We start from the raw sequence: 22568 nt of genomic DNA, 5'->3' as shown, positions 1-22568 counted from the left end.
AATGGAACCTTTATATTTGGTTTCTTGGTAACTACATTTCTCTTGAACTAAAAAGCAAAATGAACGAACAGAGGCTCAGAAAAGGGCAGGAGCTGCTAGATACAGTGAATTCAGTAGCATTTGTTATCTATGGCAACATTGTTGAACACTCACTTTGAAGGTGGAAGACGGACCTTTCCAACTCTGTTCACAAGTCCAACAGCAAAGCACCTGGCAGTGCCACTTAGAAAAGAGCATTCAGAGAAAGTAATTCGTGGCTGGGGTTTAAATCCTAGGAAATCAAGACATTTTCCCCTTTAGGTGAAAAAGCAGACCAGGCATGTTTTCTTCAGCTAGAAAGTTGATATGTTGTTAATGGTGACTTGTGTTAGACGAGATTTCCTGCCTACAATCTGATCTGAAATATTTTTGGACTGTTACCATTGCTAAGAAAAATAGCGAAACAGGAAACATTGGAATGCTGTTGATATACACAATCAAGCATACAGTGCAAACAGCATTTCCTTTACCAGAAGTGTTTAAGTCATTTCAATTCTCTATATTTACACTTCTCTTAAATAATCATTATTAAACATGAAGACATCTTAACTGCTTGGCTATCATTAAAAGAGAAGAGAGTTGCCTATTTGAAGAATATACATGTATAAAGATTGTTTTGGTTCACAGAAGAGCACATGAAAAAGACAAGCATAATACTTCCATTAAACATTCTCCTAGCTTCCAGCTAATTGCAACTTAAAGGCTTTCTGCAGCAGAGATACCTCCACTGTATATATTATCCTTTAAAGATCTGTCTTTCACTAATTTACCCATTAGGCTCTTCAAACCACATACACTCATTACATTTACAGCACAGTCACAAATGAAGTCTCCACTGTCACAATGCTGCTGATTCTTTGGTGAAACTGAAATACCTGGTGTGAGCTCAAGACCTGTGTGTGAAATCCACATGGCACAACCTTGTTGTAACACTGAATGCAGGTCAGAGAATATTTAGCATGGGTAATCATTTAAATAAGTAATCATTAAAAATTCATCAGCTACCCATTTAAAAATCACTAAGGATTTATGCTTTCACAACAGATCTCTCCAATAGTGAATAGAAAAGGACTGGAAGACTTCTCAGTCCAGAAAACCTAGCACTGTTGGGCACATCCTCACACCAGTTGTGTGATGTTCCAACTCACAGAGCTGCTGCTTTGTCAGAGCAATAATATGTGCCATCACAGCTCCTTGGTTCAACTGATTCAGCTAATGAGCTACAACTGCAGAGAGTGGAGACCAGACCCAAGGGTTGGTGGTGCTGCAGTGCAAATGATATACATTCCCTTTCATACTCAGTCAACTACTTACAGAGCTACTTTGACAGAGGAAAACCTTCCAGCTATGACCTGATTGTATTGTGAGCATTCCTCACCAATTGTATGGTCAAGTCTCAGTGACAGAGCTGTGCCCACCAAAGCTCAGGAAGCCCAAGCCACACCACTTGGCCAGGTGGCACTCATTTTCCCCAAGAGCCTTCCAACCTCTCCACCTCTGTGGCAATGCTCTTCCCCTCTTCACAGAGGAGGGCTCACCACCACCCCACAGTCTGCTTTCCTCACCCACTTCCCCCACCTTAAGCTGAGCAGGAAGATGAAGCTCATGGCTCCAGGTCTCTTAAAATGCCTCCTCTGTCACATCTCTAGGCATCCTCTCAACACCTTTCAATTTAAGGCCTTAGATTGCAAAGTAAAGAACAGATCCTGCCTCAGCAATAAAGACTATATAGCACTCCTGACCACTGAGTCTAAATGCATTTAGACCAACACAGTTATGGGGGCCTAGGAGATGACACTGGGCATCAGGGATAAAATATTCTCAACAGAGTACAAGCAGGAAAGACAACACGATGCACACAGATTTTCCATAGAGCAATAATATCAAACTCTAAAGTGGTAAGAACTCAGATCACTGCTTTCACATCCTTGCAGTTTTGACACTCCTCTTGGCCTTCTGTCAGCAGAACTCAGTGATCAGAAGCATCCAACACACACTCATGCTACTTCACTGAAAGGGGATCTTGAAAGAGTTGAGTTGTGCAAACTGAAGGCCCCTGCACAATTTAACACAGCTGCAGATACAGCTAGAAATCTCTCCCTGGGCAGCTTCCATGCCCAAGGCCAATGAAATGTGCATAGGGTAGCTATAAACTTAACGACTTTGTAATTAACATTAGCAAACACATTTTACAGACTCAATGATCTGTAAGAGTGAACTTGCCTGCAGGCTGAAAGAGCCCTTGCCTCCCTTCCTCTTTCCCAGCCACAACCACATGGCACTGGTTTGCCAAGTCAAGCAGCTGGATTTTGGAGAGGAAAAGGAACACTCCTTTGCAGGAAGATTACATGCTGCGAAGTTCAAGGCCAGTATGAGAAGCTCTGGGGTTAACAGGCTGCTGCAATGCCCATTCACACTGCCTGCACTGTGCTCCATTCTTCCATCTGTGAATTCTCTTAATGAACCATCAGGCATTTTTTTTGGCCAAGACCCATCGCTTCTTCCTGAACTGGGAAGTGCCTGCTTAACTCCTGGCATTGTCTGAGCCACGGTAAAGACTTCTGTTTATCACAGAAAAGCCTGAACAACTAAACCACTGTGTCATTTAAGGCATGCTCTTGCACTCCTTTTGAAAGCACTTCCCCTGCGTCTGCCCTGAAACTGATGGATGATCACTCTGAGGGAAGGCAGGCACATGAAAAACTTGCTCCAGAGCAACTAAAAATGCCACACTGCATCTTCCATCTGACTTTGAAAAGCATTGGTAGCTGCAATTCACATCCAAAGGAAGGATAAATCTCCAGCACTTCCAAAAAACTCAGGCTCCAGTTCTTTAAGTAGCAACAAGTCAATGCAAGCAGAGCCCTGTCCTCCCATCTCCATTTCCTCTCAGTACAAAGATGGCCCAAAAATAAAGCATGGCTGGGGAAAGGAGTGAAGTTATCCATTGCTCCACAGTTCAAGATGGTGGGAAGGCTGAAGCCAGCCTGTGCTCTACACTAGTGCCAGGAATTGTGGCCCAGCTGTCACCTGCCTTTAGTTTTTCAGGACTTGGAGAGACTGATGCCTAAGAGGAAGTTTGTTGCACCCTGGGTCGTCACTGTTTAAGACTGACAGTGCTGTTTGATCAAGAGGCTTCAAAATGTACAACATTTTTGAATCTGTGCTTGGCAGAAACCAGGCAATTTATCCCTTGCAGCAACACACAAGGATATATTTTAACTGCTAAATGAGTGCAACAGGAAAGAAGGTCGTCTCTGGTTGCACCTCCTCTGCTATGAGTGAAGTTTTCATGAGACCATCTTTGGTTTCTTGCTGTCAGAAGCCACAGAGTAAGATGACAGACCCTGCCATAAATTATCAGCCAATTCCTCACTTGGAAAGTTGTTTTCATAAGGTCTAAGTGCAGCAAATGCAAGCAGCATTCGGAATCAAGGATGAAATGCAGTTCTCTCTTGCTAGCCTGCCAGACAAAGCCCTAAGAGGTCAAATTAAACCAGCCAGAGAGGTCTACTGTCAAACCAAAACACAGCTACTGCCCACCCTGCAACCCTCCCTCTCTCCAGCCCCAGTCCTGCTCAGCTACTCACCTGCTGACTGTCAGAGTCAGTTCATCTGTGCAACCCTTGATTTTGTTTTGTGCCTCAAGGTGTGTCATGTTATCTGTGTTCACTCCATCAATGGCTATGATCTGGTCTCCTATACACAAGTTGGCTATTGCAGCTTTGCTGCCTGGAGTCACCTAAAAGAAAACAAAAAGAGTGAATGGACTTTCCAGGTTGGAGATTTCCATAGCAACATTTGAAAAAGAGTTGAAGAAGCTGTGGGTTTTTTTCTCACTGGTACCTGGAAGCAAAGAAGTTAAAATTAATGAAAGTAAATTCTCAGCAGAAATTTATCTAGGTCATTTAGACAGGGGATTTTGTTTTGACACCCACAGACAGAAATATGAAGAGAGGACAACAGGTTAATAACAGAAACGGTATTTTTCACTCAAAACAACTCTCGTGCTAGAGAGCAAGATCATACAGAAAGCAACTCTGTCCTTTCCTGGACAGAGAAGTGCTCTCTGAAACAGAAGGTGCTGAGGACAGACAGAAGTCCAAGTCTCTAAGGTGACAGAGGTGACAGAAAAGAGCATCAGAGTCATTGCAATACCAATGGCAATCACAAACAGCTTTGCCTGCATTACAATCTCATTTGTTTTCTTTCTTGAAGGAAAGGTTTAGGTTCAAGACTTTGGATTGCTTCTTTTGTTGTAATAATATGGTTTTTCCCAGGAACAGGTGCAACACACATTTATTTACTGACTTTTAGCAAGATCACTCCCAAAGCAGTGCATAATCTACACAGACTGGAAGGGAGAAAGGCATCACAAACTTTATCTTTAACCACAAGCTGTCAATAGTGTCTGAGAAAGCAGAAGCATCAATGTCCCTGCCTGACTGCAGCTCACCTGGACACCTTCTGCCATATTGTATCCTCCTTTCCTCTCCATATGGTCCCAGACAGAAGGCACTATGCAGCAATGCCATCACTATGACACTCCTCATGAAAAAGGTCCCAGCTAAAACTCGGCATTTTCAAGAAAAATCAACTAAATGGCTTCTTCGTTTTACCCTACTTCTTTTAAAGGGGTGTCCTCTTAACAACTGAGACCTCTTTGGACCAAAATTATTCCCTGGGCAGAGGGTGAATAACATCATGTTTGTGGCTTTGCAAACAATACATAATATTTTGTGCAGTTTTAATGAGTTTGTGAAAGGAGTGTAATGATTTCTATGGGCTCTCATCCATTATTTAACAGGCAGAGGAAATGAGAAGGGTGGACTGCTCCCAGACATGAGTGCAGATTAAAACATGCCTTGCAGCTGAGACATACCTCATTTATGAGTCCATTGCAACTGGTATTCATTCTACACATTCATGCTAGGTTTCAGCATGCTGAAAAGCAGCTGAGCAAACCCAGCAGAGCTTTCAGACATGAATACCATTCACAACATTTAGAGATCCCTCCTAATTAGGGTTTGGTTGGCCAATCATTTGCCCCCAGGGAAACACTTCCCTTCTAGAGGTGTCACATATTAGCAGCAATCACTGTTCACCTTGAGTCAAATCTGAAACTGTTGAGCACATCTCCTCACAGCTGTAGTGGGCAATTTCCCCCAGCCAGAAGAAAAATCACAAGATGTTTTTCTTTTTCACCTCACTACTAGTAAAGTGTTTCATGGAAAAAGGAAGGACTGTGAATGTGGTTCGCAGATGTCCAAGCAGATCAAGGTGTTCAACGTTAATCCACAGAGCTTCAGACGTGTCAACCAATAGTGAATGTCTACCTGCACACCACTTTGAGTGCTGCAAGCAGTCTCTGAACTGACAGAAGTGCTGATGAAAATACCAGACAAAGCACCAAATGGACACAGAAAATCTGATTTAAATGTGAAGATCATCACCTGTCAAGCTGCAGCCCTCAGCTGACCAGTGACCTATCAAGGCCACTGAGTGCAATCTGCAGCCACTCCACTGGATTCATTGCCTTGAGAGTATCTCCTGTAAACCCTGTGACAGGGTGTTGTGATTCAACCTCAGCCAGCAGCCAAGCCCCACTCAGCTGCTCATTCCCCCACCTGCAGGACCAGGGAGAGAACTGGGAGAGTAGAAGTGAAAAAACTTCTGGGTTGAGATACAGACAGTTTAATGGGGAAAGCAAAAGCCACATACACAAGCAAAGTAAAACAAGTAATTAATTCACTGCTTCCCATGGGCAGGCAGGTGTTCAGCCTCTCCAGGAGAACAGGGTTCCATCATGTGTAATGGTTATTTGGGAAAACAAACAACATCACTCCAAACATCTCCCCTTCCTCCCCCTCTTTATATACTGAGCATGATCTCATGTGGTCTGGAATATCCCTTTGGTCAACTGGAGTCAGCTGTCCCAGTTGTGTCTCCTCTCAGCCTCCCATGCATCCCCAGACTCCTCACCAGCATGGCAGTGCAAAAAGCAAAAAAGGCTTTGGCTCTGTGTAAGCCCTGTCAGCAACAATAAAAACATCTCTGTATTATCAGTCCTGTGCTCAGCACAAATCCAAAACACAGGCCTTTACCAGCCACTGTGAGCAATTCTACCCCAGCCAAAACCTGCACACAGGGACAGTTCATAGCTCTGAAGAAATCCTGAGCACTGATAGCTGCCTATAGTCCCACTAGATTTGGGAGCTGTCATTATAAAAAACATAAGACATATCCCTAAGGATATCATTAGAACAAAAGGAGCCTGCAGGATACACAGTGTGGGTCCTCTCCTGGCCTCCAGACCTTAACTGAGTCACTTGGTTTCTTGGGGCCTTTATTTCCTCTACTACTAAATGAGGGAGAGAGGCACATTACTCACCCCTGTCAGGAACACCAAGCTCAATACATGGTTACCATGATTCATTTTCAATCAGACAAGCTGCCAAAGGGTCAAAGAACAACAGTGGATTAATGCCAGCACTGGAATACTGCTTGAGACTCAGCCATACAGCTTGCATTTCAAGACTGATAATTATACAACATGTGATAGGCTGGTAGGAATGATCACGTATCACCAAGAACAGCTAAGCCACAGCAGCCACAGACACTGAAATATTGACACCTCCTGAGGAACCCCAAAGAGTCACCAGGAAGAGCAGCTGGCATTCGCAGGAACATCTCAGTGCATTCCCAGTGCTTGTGGTGTCAGTTCCCTCCTCTGTCCACTTCAGAGGAATTTGAAATGTGAGTGCTCTTCTCCATCAGATAAGAGCCACTGGTAGCACAAGGGCTATTCCATCCACTCAGGTACTCACATAATCCTCTCCCCTAAGGACAAGCTACAAGGCTGCACAAAAATAAAAAAAGAGAAGGGTATCTGCCAAAAGTAAACACGTTTTAAAATACAGCTTCTTCAAGTCTGGAAATAACTTGTCCTGAAACACAACCTTGCACAAACTGCTGCCTACAACATCCAGCTCATACTGTCTGCCAGGATTGTTCACAGGAAACATGTCTGCACAAGGGCAGGGCATGGAGGGAACCCACCCCCTATTCCTTTTAGGATGATTTATAGCTACTAATAATGTTCCCTTCCCCCCCTCACAGTAAGGTCTGGGCTTATCAGGGCTGTCAAGCAAAAGGCGTTTCTGTTATTGAGTGAGGAGCACAGAGCTGCCACTGTGACGTTTTCCTGCTTTTATTTTTGTCACATCCCTGCCTGGTCCATGGGAAGCAGCAGGGGCAGGCATGTGGCTGGGGAGAAAGCAGGCAGAGGTGCTCAGGGCTCTGGCAGCTATCAGCCAGCTGATAGCTGTGTCCTTACACAAAAGGACACCAAAAATGAACAAAAGCATCAGGCTAGCAGGGATACAGTAAATTTTGTGCCTGAAACTGCTTTGCTCCTGCTCTCAGATGATCTAAAGCCTTCCCCAGCCTCTCTTCCTTCTTGACTGAGCATGAAGCAGCAAGAGCCAAAGGAGCAGCAGACAGTACCTTGCACACCTTGTACAGGTGGGTGACACAGTATTGAGGACAAAACTGCACTTCTGCATGGATAGGCAAGAAGGGCTGAAAGACACTGCAAGGAAAAAAAATGGCAAACACAACCTTGCACAAGTCATAGCTTGTGCAAAGGCATAGTCTCTTGTGTCCTTCAAAAGAGCTCCCTCATTTGGTGTGGGCTTCCTCCACTGGGGTTGAGCAGATGGAAACATGGGCAGACTCACCAGGCACTGGGATCCTCCCAGTTCCAGAGACACCATGGTTGGGTGAATAAAGCTCTGCACACCTTATAACTTCATGCCCAAAGGCTTCCTTTGGAAAGGAGCCATGCCCTACCTTGAGGTGACTGTTCCCAGGCAACTGGGTAACACTGCCATTAGGTCATTTTGCTGTTGTACAGACAATGCTGAGACAGGTAGAGCAGCACTGATTCATGCTGTGTCTAAAACAAGTCCCAGAGTGTGCTTATGATGATGATGCTCTCTTTGGGAGGTGTTCTGTGTAAGAAGTCTACTATAGAAATAATCTAAATACTTACAATCAGACACATCAAACTATGCCCTTGATACCAGCTCAGACACGTGCACCAGTATATGGAAGAAACAAATAATCCCCACAATCTGTGGGTTTGATTGTGCACTCTTTATTCATGCAAAACTCAATGTAGTAGGTAACAGTTTAGACCAGTTATAGGCTTGGACCCTTCTTTAAAAAGAGGTCCCACAGATTCAGGATTGGTTTGGATAGAAGAAAAAATTGCATTTTCTCAGACTACAAAGTGAAGCAGTGCTCATGTGCTCCCTTGCACACACACTTTGGGCTACATCTTGCCAACACCACCAGGGCTTTGCAAAGCTCAGATGACCATCTCCAGGCAGTTTGCTTGCTATTATCTGCTTGCACTGGTGGCCAAGCAGCAGAGAAAATGCTATGAAATACCAAGTCTTCAGAAAGTCTTTGGGCAAGTGCATTTACAATAGAAAACACTTTGATTTAGCAGCAGGAGAGATGTTTGGCTGCTTATTAAGCTTGCAGAACCTCTTCATAAAACTTTTGTCTGTCCCAGAGGTTGCCAAACACAACCACATTTTATATTCAATGTAATTCCCTCCATACGTGCTATCTAACAAGCTTTGTAGTCCCTGGACAGGGGTATATGGTGCCTTTTTTCATCCTGCAAACAAGGATTCAAGAGGCAGCAGTGAGTATACTGAGGGAAGCCGCTGCCCACAGCAAATGAGAGGGAGAAAGGGTGGGAAGTGTTTTTATGAAAAGCAGCATAACTCAGCTCCATGTGAGTCAAAAGAGATGGGTGGGTCTAAAATTAATTCAATTTTTTCTGGCCTTCTCCCCTCATCCATTCCAGCACCCTACGTGATCACTCTGTCAGCTCTTCACAGTTTCTCACTGACCCTGCAGCCTCCAGCATCACTCATCAGTCCACACCTAAACACATTGCAAGAAGTGATGAAGACAAAAAACTGGAGAAAATTAACATCAGCCAAGAAAAAGATCTGGAGAAACTGCACCTATGTGTGTGTTTGAGAGCACAACCCAGCTGGGTCGTTGCAGGAAAGGATAGACACGAAGCAACGTATTTCCAAGGCCACCAGTGACAACCAGACATCTCTGACATTCAGTTTAATCCTCCCCACCCACACAAACTGCTCTTTTACCATGAGTAATGTCCTCAAGACTGGAGTATTATGCTAAGCAGTCGAAGTTTCTCCCAGCAAAAGCATGCAGCTGGGTCAGCAGAGATCAGAGGCTATGAGAAAATTCAGACAAGCACGTTCCCCACCCCTTCTCTTTAGGGGAGCAGGAATGATATGCCTTACAACTGGCTGCAGGAGAGCTCCCTTCAATGCTGCTCCCGTTCTCTGCACCATTACAGTCTGGCAAGGCTGCAGCCCAAACCTCACTGGCTGCTCTGTGCTGGCCCAGACCACACCATCACCAGGAGACAAGGAGGAGAACGGGGGTCATACCTCTGGCCTGTGAAACCCCTGAGCATCAGCCCACCCCAGTGGGGTCTGGGCTTCCACAGCACAAGCTCCAGCCCTCACCCTCCTGCCTGCCTTCATGCCCTGCCCTGACAGCCAGAGGAGCTTTGTTAACACAGAAAGGGGAAGGCATCAGACACTGCACAGACAGGGCTGACCTCAGTAAGATGGTATAAAAACACATGGGTGAGAGGATTTGCTCAGACAGATGCTCAAATGGTGATCAAGGAGATACTCAGCCTCACACCTTCTTTTGCAACATGTCCCACATTAAAACAAACAAGAGATTTTTTACAAGGCCTCAAAAACAGCTGACTCTTTCCTGATGGTTTATTTCATACTCTAAATAAATCAACACATCCAGCAATCAGCAACCATCTAAGATACTGCAGTCAAGAACGTCAACTATTTACGAAGTTTAGGGCTCCTATAATTTCCCTGTTTATATTGAAAAAAACCCAAACCAACCAACCAACCAAACCAGATTTTCTCCTGTTATTTTGATGCTGCACCCTTCAAATCCAATTCATTTTACATACCATATACATTTCTTGATGGACAAAGTGATTTTTGAGGGTGAAAGGTACCAAGGAGCCTGCAGCAACACATAATTTGCCATCTGGGAACAACAAAAAAAAAACTTTTTTCCTCCCAAGAAGTCCAACATTTGCTTTTGTCACCTGAAATTCTAGGGCTTAAAGCTCTCACAAAATGCTGAGGCTGGTACTCCAAATGTAGAATTCTCTCTTCAGGCTCTTTAGGTAACTTGCCCAGAACAAGGTGGGTCAGACATCATCAAAAAAGATTATACCAGTCACAAAGAAGAGGTACAGAGAAAAGGGAACTCCAAAGTTTGGGTGACATCAAGCTGCTGCATAACCAATGACAAATTAGTCTGAATATGTGAACTAAGGAAAAGACAACCCTGGCTCCTAAGAAAGATAAGAATATTGCTCCTTCATGTAACTCTGGTAGAAGGCATTTGATTAATTTCCCCAAAAATTGTAAAAGTTTTTTTCAAGGTAAAAGTGCCCCCCCAGACTCAGAAACTGGACTGGAAAAGATCAAACCTGTCCTGTGCTCCAAAGCTCTCTGCCTTTACCCCAAGAAAATTTGCTGCTTTGCCCTTGCTACAATTAAGGAAGATTTCTTTTCATCCAAACCCTGGCAGTCAGGGAGATCAGAAAAGTCTTTTCCTCTTCTCAGCAGCCATTCGTACCTTTGAAGCACAAGATTTTCCAGCAGCTGCTCAGGAAACTGTCAGGACTGCTGTTGATTTCAAAGTCTGTAGGAGCACAACCTCTGCTCTTCACACCCAGTGTGCTCTGGCAGAGCAGACAGGACTCCCTCCCAGCTAAGGCACAAGCTTTAAACACCAGCCCAGCCACTTCTGCAGGGCCAGAAGCTCTTGGCAGGTGTCACTAATGACCAGAGTTCCACAGGCCCTTATCAGCTGTGCAGTTCTGGAGCAGCTCTGCCTGGCGTGGCACAGCAGGGCTAGTGCTGCCACAGCCCCCACCCCACCCCAGCCAGGTAAACATCTCGGCAGGAAACATAAAGCCACCTTCAACTTGCTGTAAAGCCCAGCAGCTTTCCCCAGGTGCCTCCCTCCGCCCAGACAGCCTCAGAACAAGACCCCAGCACACTGCTGAGATGTGCAGCCACAGGCACAAGAGCTGGACTGTGTGGTAGAGGAGCTGCAGTTATAGGTGTGCACAGGGGGACCAGCCAAGGCTTTCTGGGCTGAGGAGGAAAGCCAGCCCAACCCTAAATCCTATCACATCCACCACACCCCACATTTCCTTTGGCAGAGGGAAGGCCAAAAGGTTCCACTCTGGGAGCAGAGGGCTGCCCAGAAAGCCCCAGCTCCCCTGATGTCTCAGAAAAATAACCTGCAGCCAGAGTCTCTTTCCAGCTGGGGGAGAGGCTGGGGCCAGCTCCCAGGGCAGTCACTTGTGCCACCCAGCTGAGCCCTGGCAGGCACCAGAGGGAGGACAGTCCACCCATCTCATCAAGGGATGCCCATCACAGTGTGTCCAGCACCAGCAGGGCTGGGGCTCTCCCTCACCACTGGCTTCAGGATGCCTTTGCTCAGCTTCTTCCTACAAGGGTGACTGGCTGACAGGGTAAGGACATCAGCTTGTACCAAAGCTAAACCTGCTATCTTTTCACACCACAGGATTCAGTCCCATGCTTGATTTCAGACCATCAAGTCCAGTTTTACCACTAAATTAAGCTTTAAATTTATAAAGCTGGTTCAGAGGGCCATGCTTAAAAAGAAAACCAACACACTCAAACACCCAATTATGATCCAATTCCACATTGTATATAAATTTCGAGGTTTTAAAATACCATGAATAGATAAAATATCAGACTAAGCAGGGATGATTTCATATTACAGTGGTCAAAATCAGCAACAAGCATCATGTTGGGATTTCATCTTTTTAGTGTATTTGCATAACTGGTATGTCTTGAAACCATTTTTTCATTGGAAAACTGGTTTTATACAAAAATGTCCAGTTTTACAGACTCTGAGAGATATCTATCCCTTTTGGGGCTGGGAGGTTTTTGACATGACAAAACAGCAAACATCTGTTCTTGCCCATATTTTGGGTCAGATGCTCAAGATCCCTACCACAAACCACAAAAAATCATCTCAATAACAAGGTTTATCAGACAGTTCAATGTATTCAGCTGGAAACAAAAAGCCCCAATGTTTATAAAACTCAAATGCAACCAAACAGGCAACAGCTCATGTTACCTGAGGAATGGAGGGGGATGAGGTCTGTCAACTGTCCTGCTTTTCAGACAGCCCCACCTTATCAGTGTCTGCTTATACAACGTGCTGCTTGCTTCCTCCATCAGCTCCCAGCCTCAAGGGGATTCAACTGGGAACTGTGCATTTCAGCTCTACAGAAACTACTATCCTGTAGGTATTGTGTGCATTCATATCTCAGCAAGAACTTTTCTCAAATTCTACTCCACTGACTCACTGCAGGGTATCACACAAAGAGCAATAAAGACAAGGGCCTTTCCTACTCCTGTAGGGGAATCCAGCAGCTTTGGCACAGGGTTCATTACACTGACCAACACAAGCTTGGGTTTTTTTCTGAACTAAGACTGCAATAAAGTGTCCACCAGGACCCTACAGTTTCAAAAAGAAATGTAAGCCAGAAACATCTGTTAAGCATCTGTCCTAAAGAGATGGGAAACTCCACGAAGAAAGTCTCACGAGCAGCACTTGTGAAATCCCCATACTCAGCTCTCACCAGGAAGACCAGCCCAACACAACCAAGAAACCAGAAGTACTCTCACAACAAGATGCTTGTGATGTATTTGAACACATATTTCAAATAGAAAGTGAGGTAGGGCAGTGACAAAAGACAAGGTAAGAGCAGTTATGGAAATGCCACAATCTTTCATGTGCTGCTCCTCTAAGACACAACCAGACATTGGTACCATGCAGCCACTGCCAGCCAGAAAACCTTGGCCAGGCTGCTCTGGTGGCTCCCATGCTCATGGCACCAATGCTCCTCATCTTTCTTGGACCCAGGACTGCAACACCAACCTTCAGTGGCTTCCTCCAGAGAACAACTCAAAGGGAGCTGCCTCCCAACACGACTACATTCAAGTACAGCTGCTCCCCAGCTGACTGGGGGGCCTGAGAAGCCAAAACGCACTAGCAAGAAGCTGAGGCACAATGGTGATGAGGGCCATAAATACCAAGATAAGCTCCAAAGCTTAACAGCACAAGGATGACGGTGCCAGAAGGCAAACATGAGCTCCTGGCAGGCAACGCAGGCTGAATTGAGGCACCTGGTTCAGGGAGCTGCAACACACCCAGTTCAGATCTGTGTCTCCCCTGGCATCCCACCATGCCAGCACATGGAACAGGCATGGTGATCCCATCAGTGCACCACTGGGACAGGCTCCAATGGCTCCATGGGACAGCACTGACCCTCTACACAGCACACCCAAACTGCAGTGCTCTCAGTGTCAGGATGCTGCTGTGCTGCTTCCCCACACCCAGGGCAGGCAGCCCAGCCCTGTGCACCCTGCCAACAGCACTCCTCACGAGCACATCTGTGCACCCACCACCTCCCACCTGCGTGCAGCACAAAGCAAACACAGAAATGCTGAGGAGGGAGAGCTGCAACCTCCCATGCTCCCAGGGTAATGCTCTTATCACAGGTCACAGCCTCTCCACCTTCTCACTGTCTTCAGGTAGCCCCCCAATCTCACACTACAGTGGGACCAAGGCCCTCACAAGCCCTGGCAGATGTCAGTCCTATGGTCAGAGTTCATCCCATCCTGTGAGGGAAGGATGATGGCTCCATGCCCAGAAAGGTCCCTGGTGAAAACACAGGTACCAAATAAAATAAGCAAGAATATCGAAGTTATAGCCCTGTAAAGTCATCACACAAGGAGGAACAGACTTTCATTTAAAACAGGTCAAAACTGGATCACATCTTTTTTTACAATGTAAGGGGAAGACTTGCCAAGAATTTCACTCCTGAGCCCAAGAGAGAAATCCAGAAGCCTTATGAGCAAACCACAGGAAAGATTAATGACTTGAAGTTTGGGAGGGGAAATTAAAAGTGTCAGACGGGTCACAAGAGAAAGCCCCGATAAGAGCTGCTAATTGTCAGCATTTACGTCACCACCATCAGAGAGGCTATTTTACTACATTTTAGTCTCCAGGGTCACCATTTCTCATGAGGTGGTTATTTTTGCCATTTTGCTGATCTATGTCCCTTGGTATGTGCCTATCAGCATTGACAAAAGGGACCAAGAAGGGGTAAGAGCAGTGAGGTAGGGCTTTAGACACCCTTATGCCTGAGGAAGGAAATGGCAATAATTACCATAACAATGAAGTAAATATCACTTCCCTTACAGTAAAGCTGCTTTCATGTCCCAAAAATGCTTTAGAAAAATGAGGCATTATTACCGTAATTGAAAGAGATTACACAGAAAAGGAATAACTCACCCCCCACCTCCCCTGGGTTTCTCAGCACTTGTGAGCTCTGCCCTTTCTGCAGCTGGCACCTTCCCCCTGGGCTCCTCCAGGCACTGGGACCCCATGGCAGGAGGATTTATAAAAATTCACAAGTCTGATCATCCTGGTCTTCTTTAAGGGCAGTTCATGTAAGTTCAAGCTCTGGCATATTCCCCTTCCCGCAGCCCTTCCTCACCTGGGGCGGGCGGGCACCCCAAAATTGTGCAACGCTGGCAGACCCAGAGCCCGAGGCTAAAGGCGGATCGGCGGGTGCCTCTGTTTGCCGAGGGTTTGTGGAACGAGGAGCAATCCCTTCATTCCTTTTCCCACAGGGGAGGCCTGCAGCCGGCCCCGACAAGAGCCGGTGCAAAGCCCCGCAGGCTCGGGAACAGGAGTTTGGGGTTGGGGCCCTGCACACACCAGCCCGGGGCTCTGGTCCCCTCCAGGGCAGGCCCAGCTCCCGGCCGGGCCGAGCACCTGCGGGGACAGGTGGGGACAGGTGGGGACAGGACAGGAGGCTCTGAGCACCGGCCTCTTACAGGCAAACGCTGGGGCACGGCAGGAAAAAGCCATGTGTACAACGCTAAAACTGTTCCCATGCAAAATTTTTTGCCATTTCCTAACTAATTTCCCTTTCAGGAGAAGGGGCAAGAAGGACTTGGAACAGAGACGGGCTGAGGCACTAAATACACCTTAACATGGCTTCTGTAAACAAAGGCTTTTAACTGCACAGGGCGAGCAAAGGCTGCGGGCAATCAGCCCACCCCGGCGAGGAGGGTTCCCATGGGGGAGGTTGCCAAACCCCAACCAGGGGCTGAGGGATTCTGAGGGATCTTGAGGGATTCTGAGGGATTCTGAGGGATTCCTACTGCCTGCGGGGTCCCCAAGGACAGGGAGGAGGGAAGACAGGACCCCGATCTGCTACAGGTGAAGGGGCTGCCACCATCGATTTCTCCGTAGGCATAAAAATCCCAAACAAACTAAAAAACAGGGGGGATAAAAAGACAATCCCACCCCCGGCTGTGCCACCTGCCACCCACAGAGCCGCCCCCGCCGCCCCCTCCCCGCCGCCGCCCGCCCTACCCGGGAGATGGCCAGGGGCTGCTCGAAGTCGCGGCCGCCCACCAGGCGGAAGCCCCAGGGCCCGGGGCCCGAGAGGACGATGCGGTGCGTCCCCATGTGCGCTCTGCACCTCGCGGCTGCCTCCGACAGCCCCGACAGCCCCGGGCCCGCCCCGGCCCGGCCCGCCCCGCTGATCCCGCCCCGCCCCGGGGGCAGCAGCGCCCGCTCCCCGCCGCCTCCCCGGGCAGGGGATGCTGCTGCTGCTCCGGCCTCGGGGTCAGACCCTCCCGGGCTCTCAGCGGGTCCCTGCTGGGGGCAGGACGAGCCTTCGGCCGGCAGCCGCACGCCGGAGTGCCCCGGTGCGGCATCTCCCAGACAAATGCTCTCCAGAGCGATGTTAACTCTTAAAAAACCAAAGGGGGGCGATGGAAATCAGCCTGCATTCCCCGCCAGGATCGGAGGAGTGAGGGCGGAGCATGGGAAGGGTATTACCGCTCTGCTAATTTATCCCTGGTTCAGTAATTTAGACAGTTTTGTTTATCTCTAGCCCCTTAAGCACGGTACCACCTACAAAAGGAATTCTTCTATACAGCTTTTTCAGCCAACCTTCTTAGCTGTGATTCAGTAAAAATAGTTGTTCCAGTTCGTGTTAAGTCCTCAGTAATCTGATGGTGGACAAGTAGGAGGGGTCGGTCACAGCAACGGCATTTACAACTCGAATGCAAACATTGCTGCTCATTTACTTAATGAATACAGCTCACCCATAAGCAGAACATCAGCCAACTGCAGCTGGAGCTGGGATTCAGCCACAAGTGGAGAGCATGGAACATGCAGGGGTGATGCAGGTCACCAGGTACTGGTCCTACAAGACATGGCCACAAATGATCCCATTGCAAGGCACACCCTTGCTTCTACATTCCCCTTTAGTGGCTGTGCCCTTTTTCCTGCATTAGCTTGTCTTTTCACACGTTATTTCTTTCCAGGGTCCATGTGTCCAGACTATCAATCTCAGATCTAGTGGAGAGAAGTAGTTCTTCCACCACCATCATTGGCATGGCACTCGTGGCAGTGAAGAAAGTGACAGCAAGAGCCCCTTTGCCCCAGCAGTGTGAGGGATCTCCAGAGGGCTGTTGCACACTGCTGGGTCACTTTCCCCTCTCTGCTTGCCCAGCTCTTGCAGTCACCAGCACCTCTAGCTTCCTTACCTTAGATTAGAGAGTGACATCAGTAAATGCCAAAGTTCAGCAGCCACAGAGGAGTTTCTCCCCTCCCTGTCCAGGCTGCTGTAGAGCAAAGGCAAGCAGTGCCTGTCATTGCAGCAAAGCCAAGGCTGCCCTTTGGCTTTTATGTAAAGTGACCTGTGAAACAAAAAAGAGCTTGTGGCTGAGTGCTTTCTGAAAACATGTAAAGTAGCCTGAGGCTTTTGCTGTCCTGGTAGCTTGGTTTTAGGATTGGCTTGTTTATAGTTTGACTTCCTAAAATCATTGTGAGTGCAGCCATGCCGTTTATCTGTGTGCCTGGCCATCCGGTCACATCATCACTGAGTGTGAATCTCTGGCTCAATTTTGGCTTAGTCTGAGATGGAGGTCTCCAAGAAGTTCAAACTCCTTGTGAAATACCAGTCTTCAGGGTGAGCACAGTCCTGCACAGGCACCACGCAGGAGCCAAACACGTGGAGGTGTAGGATGCAATTTTTGGGTACTGGTGTTACCAGACCCCAGTGAGCCCACCCAGGCAGCTCAGCTGTTTCCTTCCCTTGCTCTACTCCTTCAGGGACTGTTCCATTACACAAGGCACACCCAAAAGTCCCAGCTAGGTATATTGCTGCAGGGCTGGGACACATGACACGATCACCACAGACCTTGCACAAACCCTATGAGTTAATGCTGTAGCCATACCTGCCCTGTCAGGGTGTAGCTACCAGATGGCAGTCTTGAACCTTTTTTCAGGGTTAAAAATGCTCATGTAAGCCCAACATCAACTGACATCCCTTCCTATACAGGTTGGCTTTTAGAATTTCTTGTCTGACTTAACTAGGTGATCTTTTCATCTGAGATCACAAAGACCCTTGGTAAACCAGTGGACCGGGGTGTGGTCCTGACCTCCCAGGTCTGCATGCATGACACAGCAACTGTATCCTGACACCATGTTATTGTGAGATCTGTGTGTAAACTCTGCTTTTACACCTTGGTTTCTTTAAGCAAAAGTCACAGCCAGCCTACAGCTCAGCCAAATCACAAACAGGACCCTCAGGTGCAGGACAGTGGAGAAGCCCATGGAAGAAACCCACAGTTCAGTATGGATACAAAGCCACAGCAGGGCACTAGTAAAAAAGTGCATTGCTACAGGAACAACCAGAGTAGATTTTATTTAATAATTTGTACAAGGAACACAATAGTAATTCAATAATTCCATTTATTAATTGTCAAATAGTAATCCACTGCAATAAGAAACAAAAAAATCAACACAAAAATAAGTTGCGGTTTGTGTGGATATGTGTGCTGTTTGTGTGTGTTTAACTTAAACTGGCAAGAGCAAGAACAGAAAATTAACCTTTAAATGAGTATGTTATATACAATCAATATCAACATGTTACTTTGCTGGATAGATTTATTTGGTGTTATCCAACCTTACCAACAGGCCTAAACATTGTTGCAAATAACTGGAGGGCAAACCCAAAGCAGAACAACAAACCCATAAATAAGATGCAGGATTCAAGATATTTCCTGCAGAAAATAAACAGTGGTGCTTTGTGTCATATCTGAAACCCTTTCATAATGAATATTTTGTGCTAAAACTCTTTATGTGAACATACATGTAATTCTATCACTTAAATAAAAGTGGAAAAAAATCCCAACCTTTCACAACTGCCTTTTTTTCCCTCCCTTCACTCAATGTGTTTAAATTATTTCTCTATACAAGGTAAGTACATTGTCTGTACAAAGTTAAATATACATATTTACAGTCAAACTTCTGAGACACAGTCTTCTCTTCCGCTGACCCAGACGGAAGACAAGCCTACTTATTTCAAACCCAGGAGCATGGCTAGTTTATCAAAACATTGCAAGTCGTGCTAACAGTTAGTTGTAGTTTACTCTTAATAAATCTGTATAAAAGCATCAGCATAAAAATAGGCATTTTATATTATTAAATACGGCTTATGACAAAATAGCAATCTAACCCTTTGCTATTTGTACGGTAATTGTAGGAAGCAGAGTCTGATAGAACTGGTTTTGTTTATGCTTTTTCTTAATAACAAAAAGTCTATCAAAAGAGTATTCATAGTGGATTTACAGGCAAACATACAGCCAAGCCATGTGGTTTTTTTCCTCATGGAAATACAAATCTGTGTAACTGGTAATAACTGCTGGGAACAGCTTTCCAAATTGATTAGACTTTTTTGAATGGTTAAGAGGCAGCCAAAATGCATGTATTTATTTGACCTACCATCAACACTGTAACCAAACTGGAAAGAAAAAAAAAAGGCACCCTCAGTGATACTTTGCTCAGATTTCTCAGAGCCTCTAAGATTTAATGCTGGGAAGGAAGTAAAGTCTTCATCCCCAAGCATATACTGGAAAAGGTGTGTGATCCTTTAGGGCCAGTGACAGGGCAAGAGGAGCAGAGAAAGTGAACAGCCGTAGGACTCATAAACAGGATTTGCCCTCACGGATGTTGTGTTTATTGGTTCTATTCTTTGTGCAGATAAATGTCAAAGCTAGGCTGATGTCTCTTTAAAAAACAGGACTCAGTTCATTTTGCACACAATACACTCACACACACACACCCTGCACAAAAGAAAAAACCCTGCAGAGATCGGTAATATGTTATTAAAGGGTTTGGGATTTTTGTGCATTTGCATTATGCTTTGGCTGACCTCTCTGGATTAAACCACCAGTCCCAAACTCCTTTTCCACACAGAGCTCTGCAATTTAATTGTATCAGCTGTCCTCTGCCTCTGCTGGGTCTTAAGATGCATGACATGAAGGAAGGGTTTTCTATGGAAATGGAAGGCAGAGAAAAGTGAGTTTTCAGCAAGGCAGAAAGTGGGCAGCAAGCCTGGCCTCCTGAACTGTGCCAACAAACGTGAGCAGCCATGGGGCTGAGTACTGCCCCAAAGCACTACCCTATCTCAACACACAAACAAAACCTATACCATGTGCTTCCCTGAAGCCTTCTCAGAGGTAAGTACTCCGTACAAATTAAGATTATCATCAAAACTCTTACTGGGGAAGGGAGAGGAATACACAAAGGCAGCACTGTAAACTAGAAACTGTCTCTTCTTCAGCAAACAAATCACACCCTGACTCCATGGAAGCAGGGCTACACATTCAACTCAATAGTGTACCACATAACCACATCCTCCTAACACTTCTCATCTCTTGTCTATTACATTCATAAATTGTCTGTTTCTTCACCGTTTAAAAACACCATCTGGAAAGGAATCCCATCCGTGTCATGGTGGGATCACTGCTATTTTACAGGTACAGAAGCTTCACGTAGTTGCCTGGGAAGGTGCCAAATTGCCTTGTCCTCCTGGATGTACCTGTTGGAAAATAAAAAACAAGGAAGACAGAGTAAGATGGAGATACACAAGGAAGGCTCCAGTGTTTAAAAAGGTATAGGTGGCAACCTAGTCTGCCTGCAGGCATTGATTCCTAACACTAAATAGGAACCCTAGTCAAAGAGACTTTTGGTACAAACCAGATCACAGCTAGTTCTTCTATTAATCATCTTTGGTCATCCCCTTTAACAATTAATAAGGCGCTGGTGAAAGCTCCTGGGCCTACAGGTTAGAAGTCAAACTCCTCCCAGTGTAAATAAGCTAATCTCCCTTAAGAAGAGATGGCAAGCCTAGATTTGAAATGTTGAGATGGAGAACACTGTCCAGACGTTCACCCCTTGAAGGTAAAGGATTTTGCTAAACATGCATTGGAGGCTGGATTTTCAGGGACTGCAACTCTTATGTGTTGTCTTCATCCCCTACTTGCCACTTTCTGTAACTAGTCATAGCTCCCTCAGCTTTGGAAATGCTACAGAAATCCAGTTTTACTTGGCTCCCTCTGTTGCTCTGCCATCTGTGTAAAGGAGGATCAGGACGAAGAGAGGATGGAGATATTAAGAAGATAAAAAAGGAAGTACTAGAGACCTAGCAAGGAAAACAAAGCTCCACCACCTTGCAGATTAATTTTAATGTTCTTGGTGGGAAAAGATGGGAAATTGTGGAAAATTTTAAGTCGATTTTTTCACTATTTTGACCCCACAAATGAAAGCACTTCCAGACTCTGCAAAACTGCTCATCCCAAAAAGCTCTGCTGACAGACAAGTGTCACACTCACCCACAAACCAGCCATCATCACATTTCTCCATGACATCGACAATGTCACCGTCCCTCAGTTCCAGCTCATCATCATTCTGAGGAGTATAGCTGTAGAGGGCTTGGTAGCTAACTCTAAAAACCAGAAAGATACTACATGTTAGCCACTGGATTTCTTTGACAGGGGGAGATGTTCCCCTTCCCTAATTCCAATTACATATTGTTGAATGCAACCTGGACTGTGTTTGCCTTTTCAGAAGTGGAAGCTGACTGCATTGAACTTGCTGTTGTGAAAAGGTCATGGTAGTAAAAAAGTGTCCTACCTACACTGTGTGTGGAGAGCTTCTGCTCCCTTTCTGCCATATAGCTGCCTGCACAGACAAACTACATGTTAGGAAGACAAGAGTCTTCCTGACATGTAGCACCAAGACAAAGTTGAATTGCAGACCCCCTACTGAATGCAAGCCAAAACCTGGATATACTCATTCCTGGGTTAAATGAGACAGCTGTTTCCTTGCCCAGGCACATAGGCAGACCTATAATTGATCAAATGGCAGAGCAAAGGACTTTAGAAAAAGATATTGCCTGCTCTACTGCACTAAGGTTGCTGCATAAATCATGGATGAGGAGGTATGGTGGAACAAAACCCAAGGCTGAATCCTGCCCTGAGATGTCACTTGTACCACAGGCACTCTGTATTCATTAGAAAGGATCCTTATGGAATGGAAACAATCTTTGGGCAAATTTGGGGAGGCTTGGATCCCCTGCCTGTGGAGCATGAAAATAGAGCTGATGTGAGAAGTTCCTGCTCTGCATAAAGTAAAGGCTCCTTTCACAACCACCTGCTGTGAGTATCAGTCCCCAGCACACAGTGCAGGCTGCTATTCTCAAAACCATCAGTGTAAGGCCCCACCAAGCTTAGTGGCAGCTCCACTGAATAGCTTTGAAAATCTCAGCCTTGGTCTCTCAGCTACCAATTCACCTGTGGAACTGGTCAGCAATGCACTGAGTGGCATTGGTGTTGGGACTCTCACTGTACTGTGAGAAGCTAGGAACGGGGTAGAACACATTGATCCATGGCATATGATCAGGTGTAGCCAGTGGATATTGTCGCCAGCTTCAAGATACAAAGACACTGAGACAGCCTGTAATGGAGACCCAGTCCAGGATCATGAGGCCATTGTTCCAGGTGCTTTACAGACAGAAAGGGCACAGTCTGAAACTCATTACAATATGTGGCTACTTTTGTTCTTTAAAGCAAAGCTGACATTTACACATAATTCTAATTTATCTTCTGAAACACTGAGAGCTCTCATACCTCCCCATCTTCACCACCAGCCAGAAATAAGGGCCCTGGAAGAGATGGGAACCAAAAGAACTTACATGTCTCGTGGTGTTTGACTTCGCTCAGGGCTGGCTCCTTGCTGCTGTGCTTGAGGTTGCTGAGAAATGATGAGAGATGATTTATGGTCATTAGAGGTCACCTTGTGGCGAGAGTCAAGAGGCTGAGAAATAGTACTGCAGTAATGAACAGACTTTTCTGCAATGTGTATGATTTCATTGCAAACAGCTTCCTGTGTGGTAGGCAGCATTGACATCCAAGAACACCCAAAGGACAGTCAACAGGGGGAAGGGA

The 22568-nt window shown here is 46.1% G+C and overlaps 2 protein-coding genes across 11 annotated transcripts in view; both read right to left on the bottom strand.

The window, feature by feature from the left end:
* Nucleotides 1–16477, bottom strand: part of PDLIM1 (PDZ and LIM domain 1) — a 43368-nt gene extending 26891 nt beyond the window's left edge. Inside the window, exons 1-2 of one of the 2 annotated variants that reach the window (XM_083866725.1) lie at nt 16377–16477; nt 3630–3781 (exon numbers count right to left, since the gene is read on the bottom strand). In XM_083866725.1, coding sequence (XP_083722851.1) covers nt 3630–3781; nt 16377–16445 — 221 coding nt within the window. In that variant the 5' untranslated portion in view covers nt 16446–16477. Of the gene's footprint in view, nt 1–3629; nt 3782–15636; nt 15755–16376 lie in introns of those variants that run through there. The other variant, XM_083866724.1, reaches the window with a different exon arrangement.
* Nucleotides 16478–18012: 1535 nt separating this feature from the next.
* SORBS1 (sorbin and SH3 domain containing 1) overlaps nt 18013–22568 on the bottom strand; it is a gene marked incomplete at its 5' end in the record, with an annotated part of 227404 nt that continues 222848 nt past the window's right edge. For 8 of the 9 annotated variants that reach the window (XM_083866311.1, XM_083866312.1, XM_083866314.1 and 5 more), the window contains 3 exons: nt 18013–20161; nt 20955–21067; nt 22316–22374. In XM_083866311.1, coding sequence (XP_083722437.1) covers nt 20094–20161; nt 20955–21067; nt 22316–22374 — 240 coding nt within the window. In that variant the 3' untranslated portion in view covers nt 18013–20093. Of the gene's footprint in view, nt 20162–20954; nt 21068–22315; nt 22507–22568 lie in introns of all 9 variants that reach the window. The other variant, XM_083866310.1, reaches the window with a different exon arrangement.

This window comes from Zosterops lateralis (genome assembly GCF_965231275.1).
Source record: "Zosterops lateralis genome assembly, chromosome: 8".
Classification (NCBI taxonomy): Eukaryota; Metazoa; Chordata; class Aves; order Passeriformes; family Zosteropidae; genus Zosterops; species Zosterops lateralis.
The sequence above is the reverse complement of the archived record's forward strand: the minus strand, read 5'-3'. Positions and strand labels throughout refer to the sequence as shown.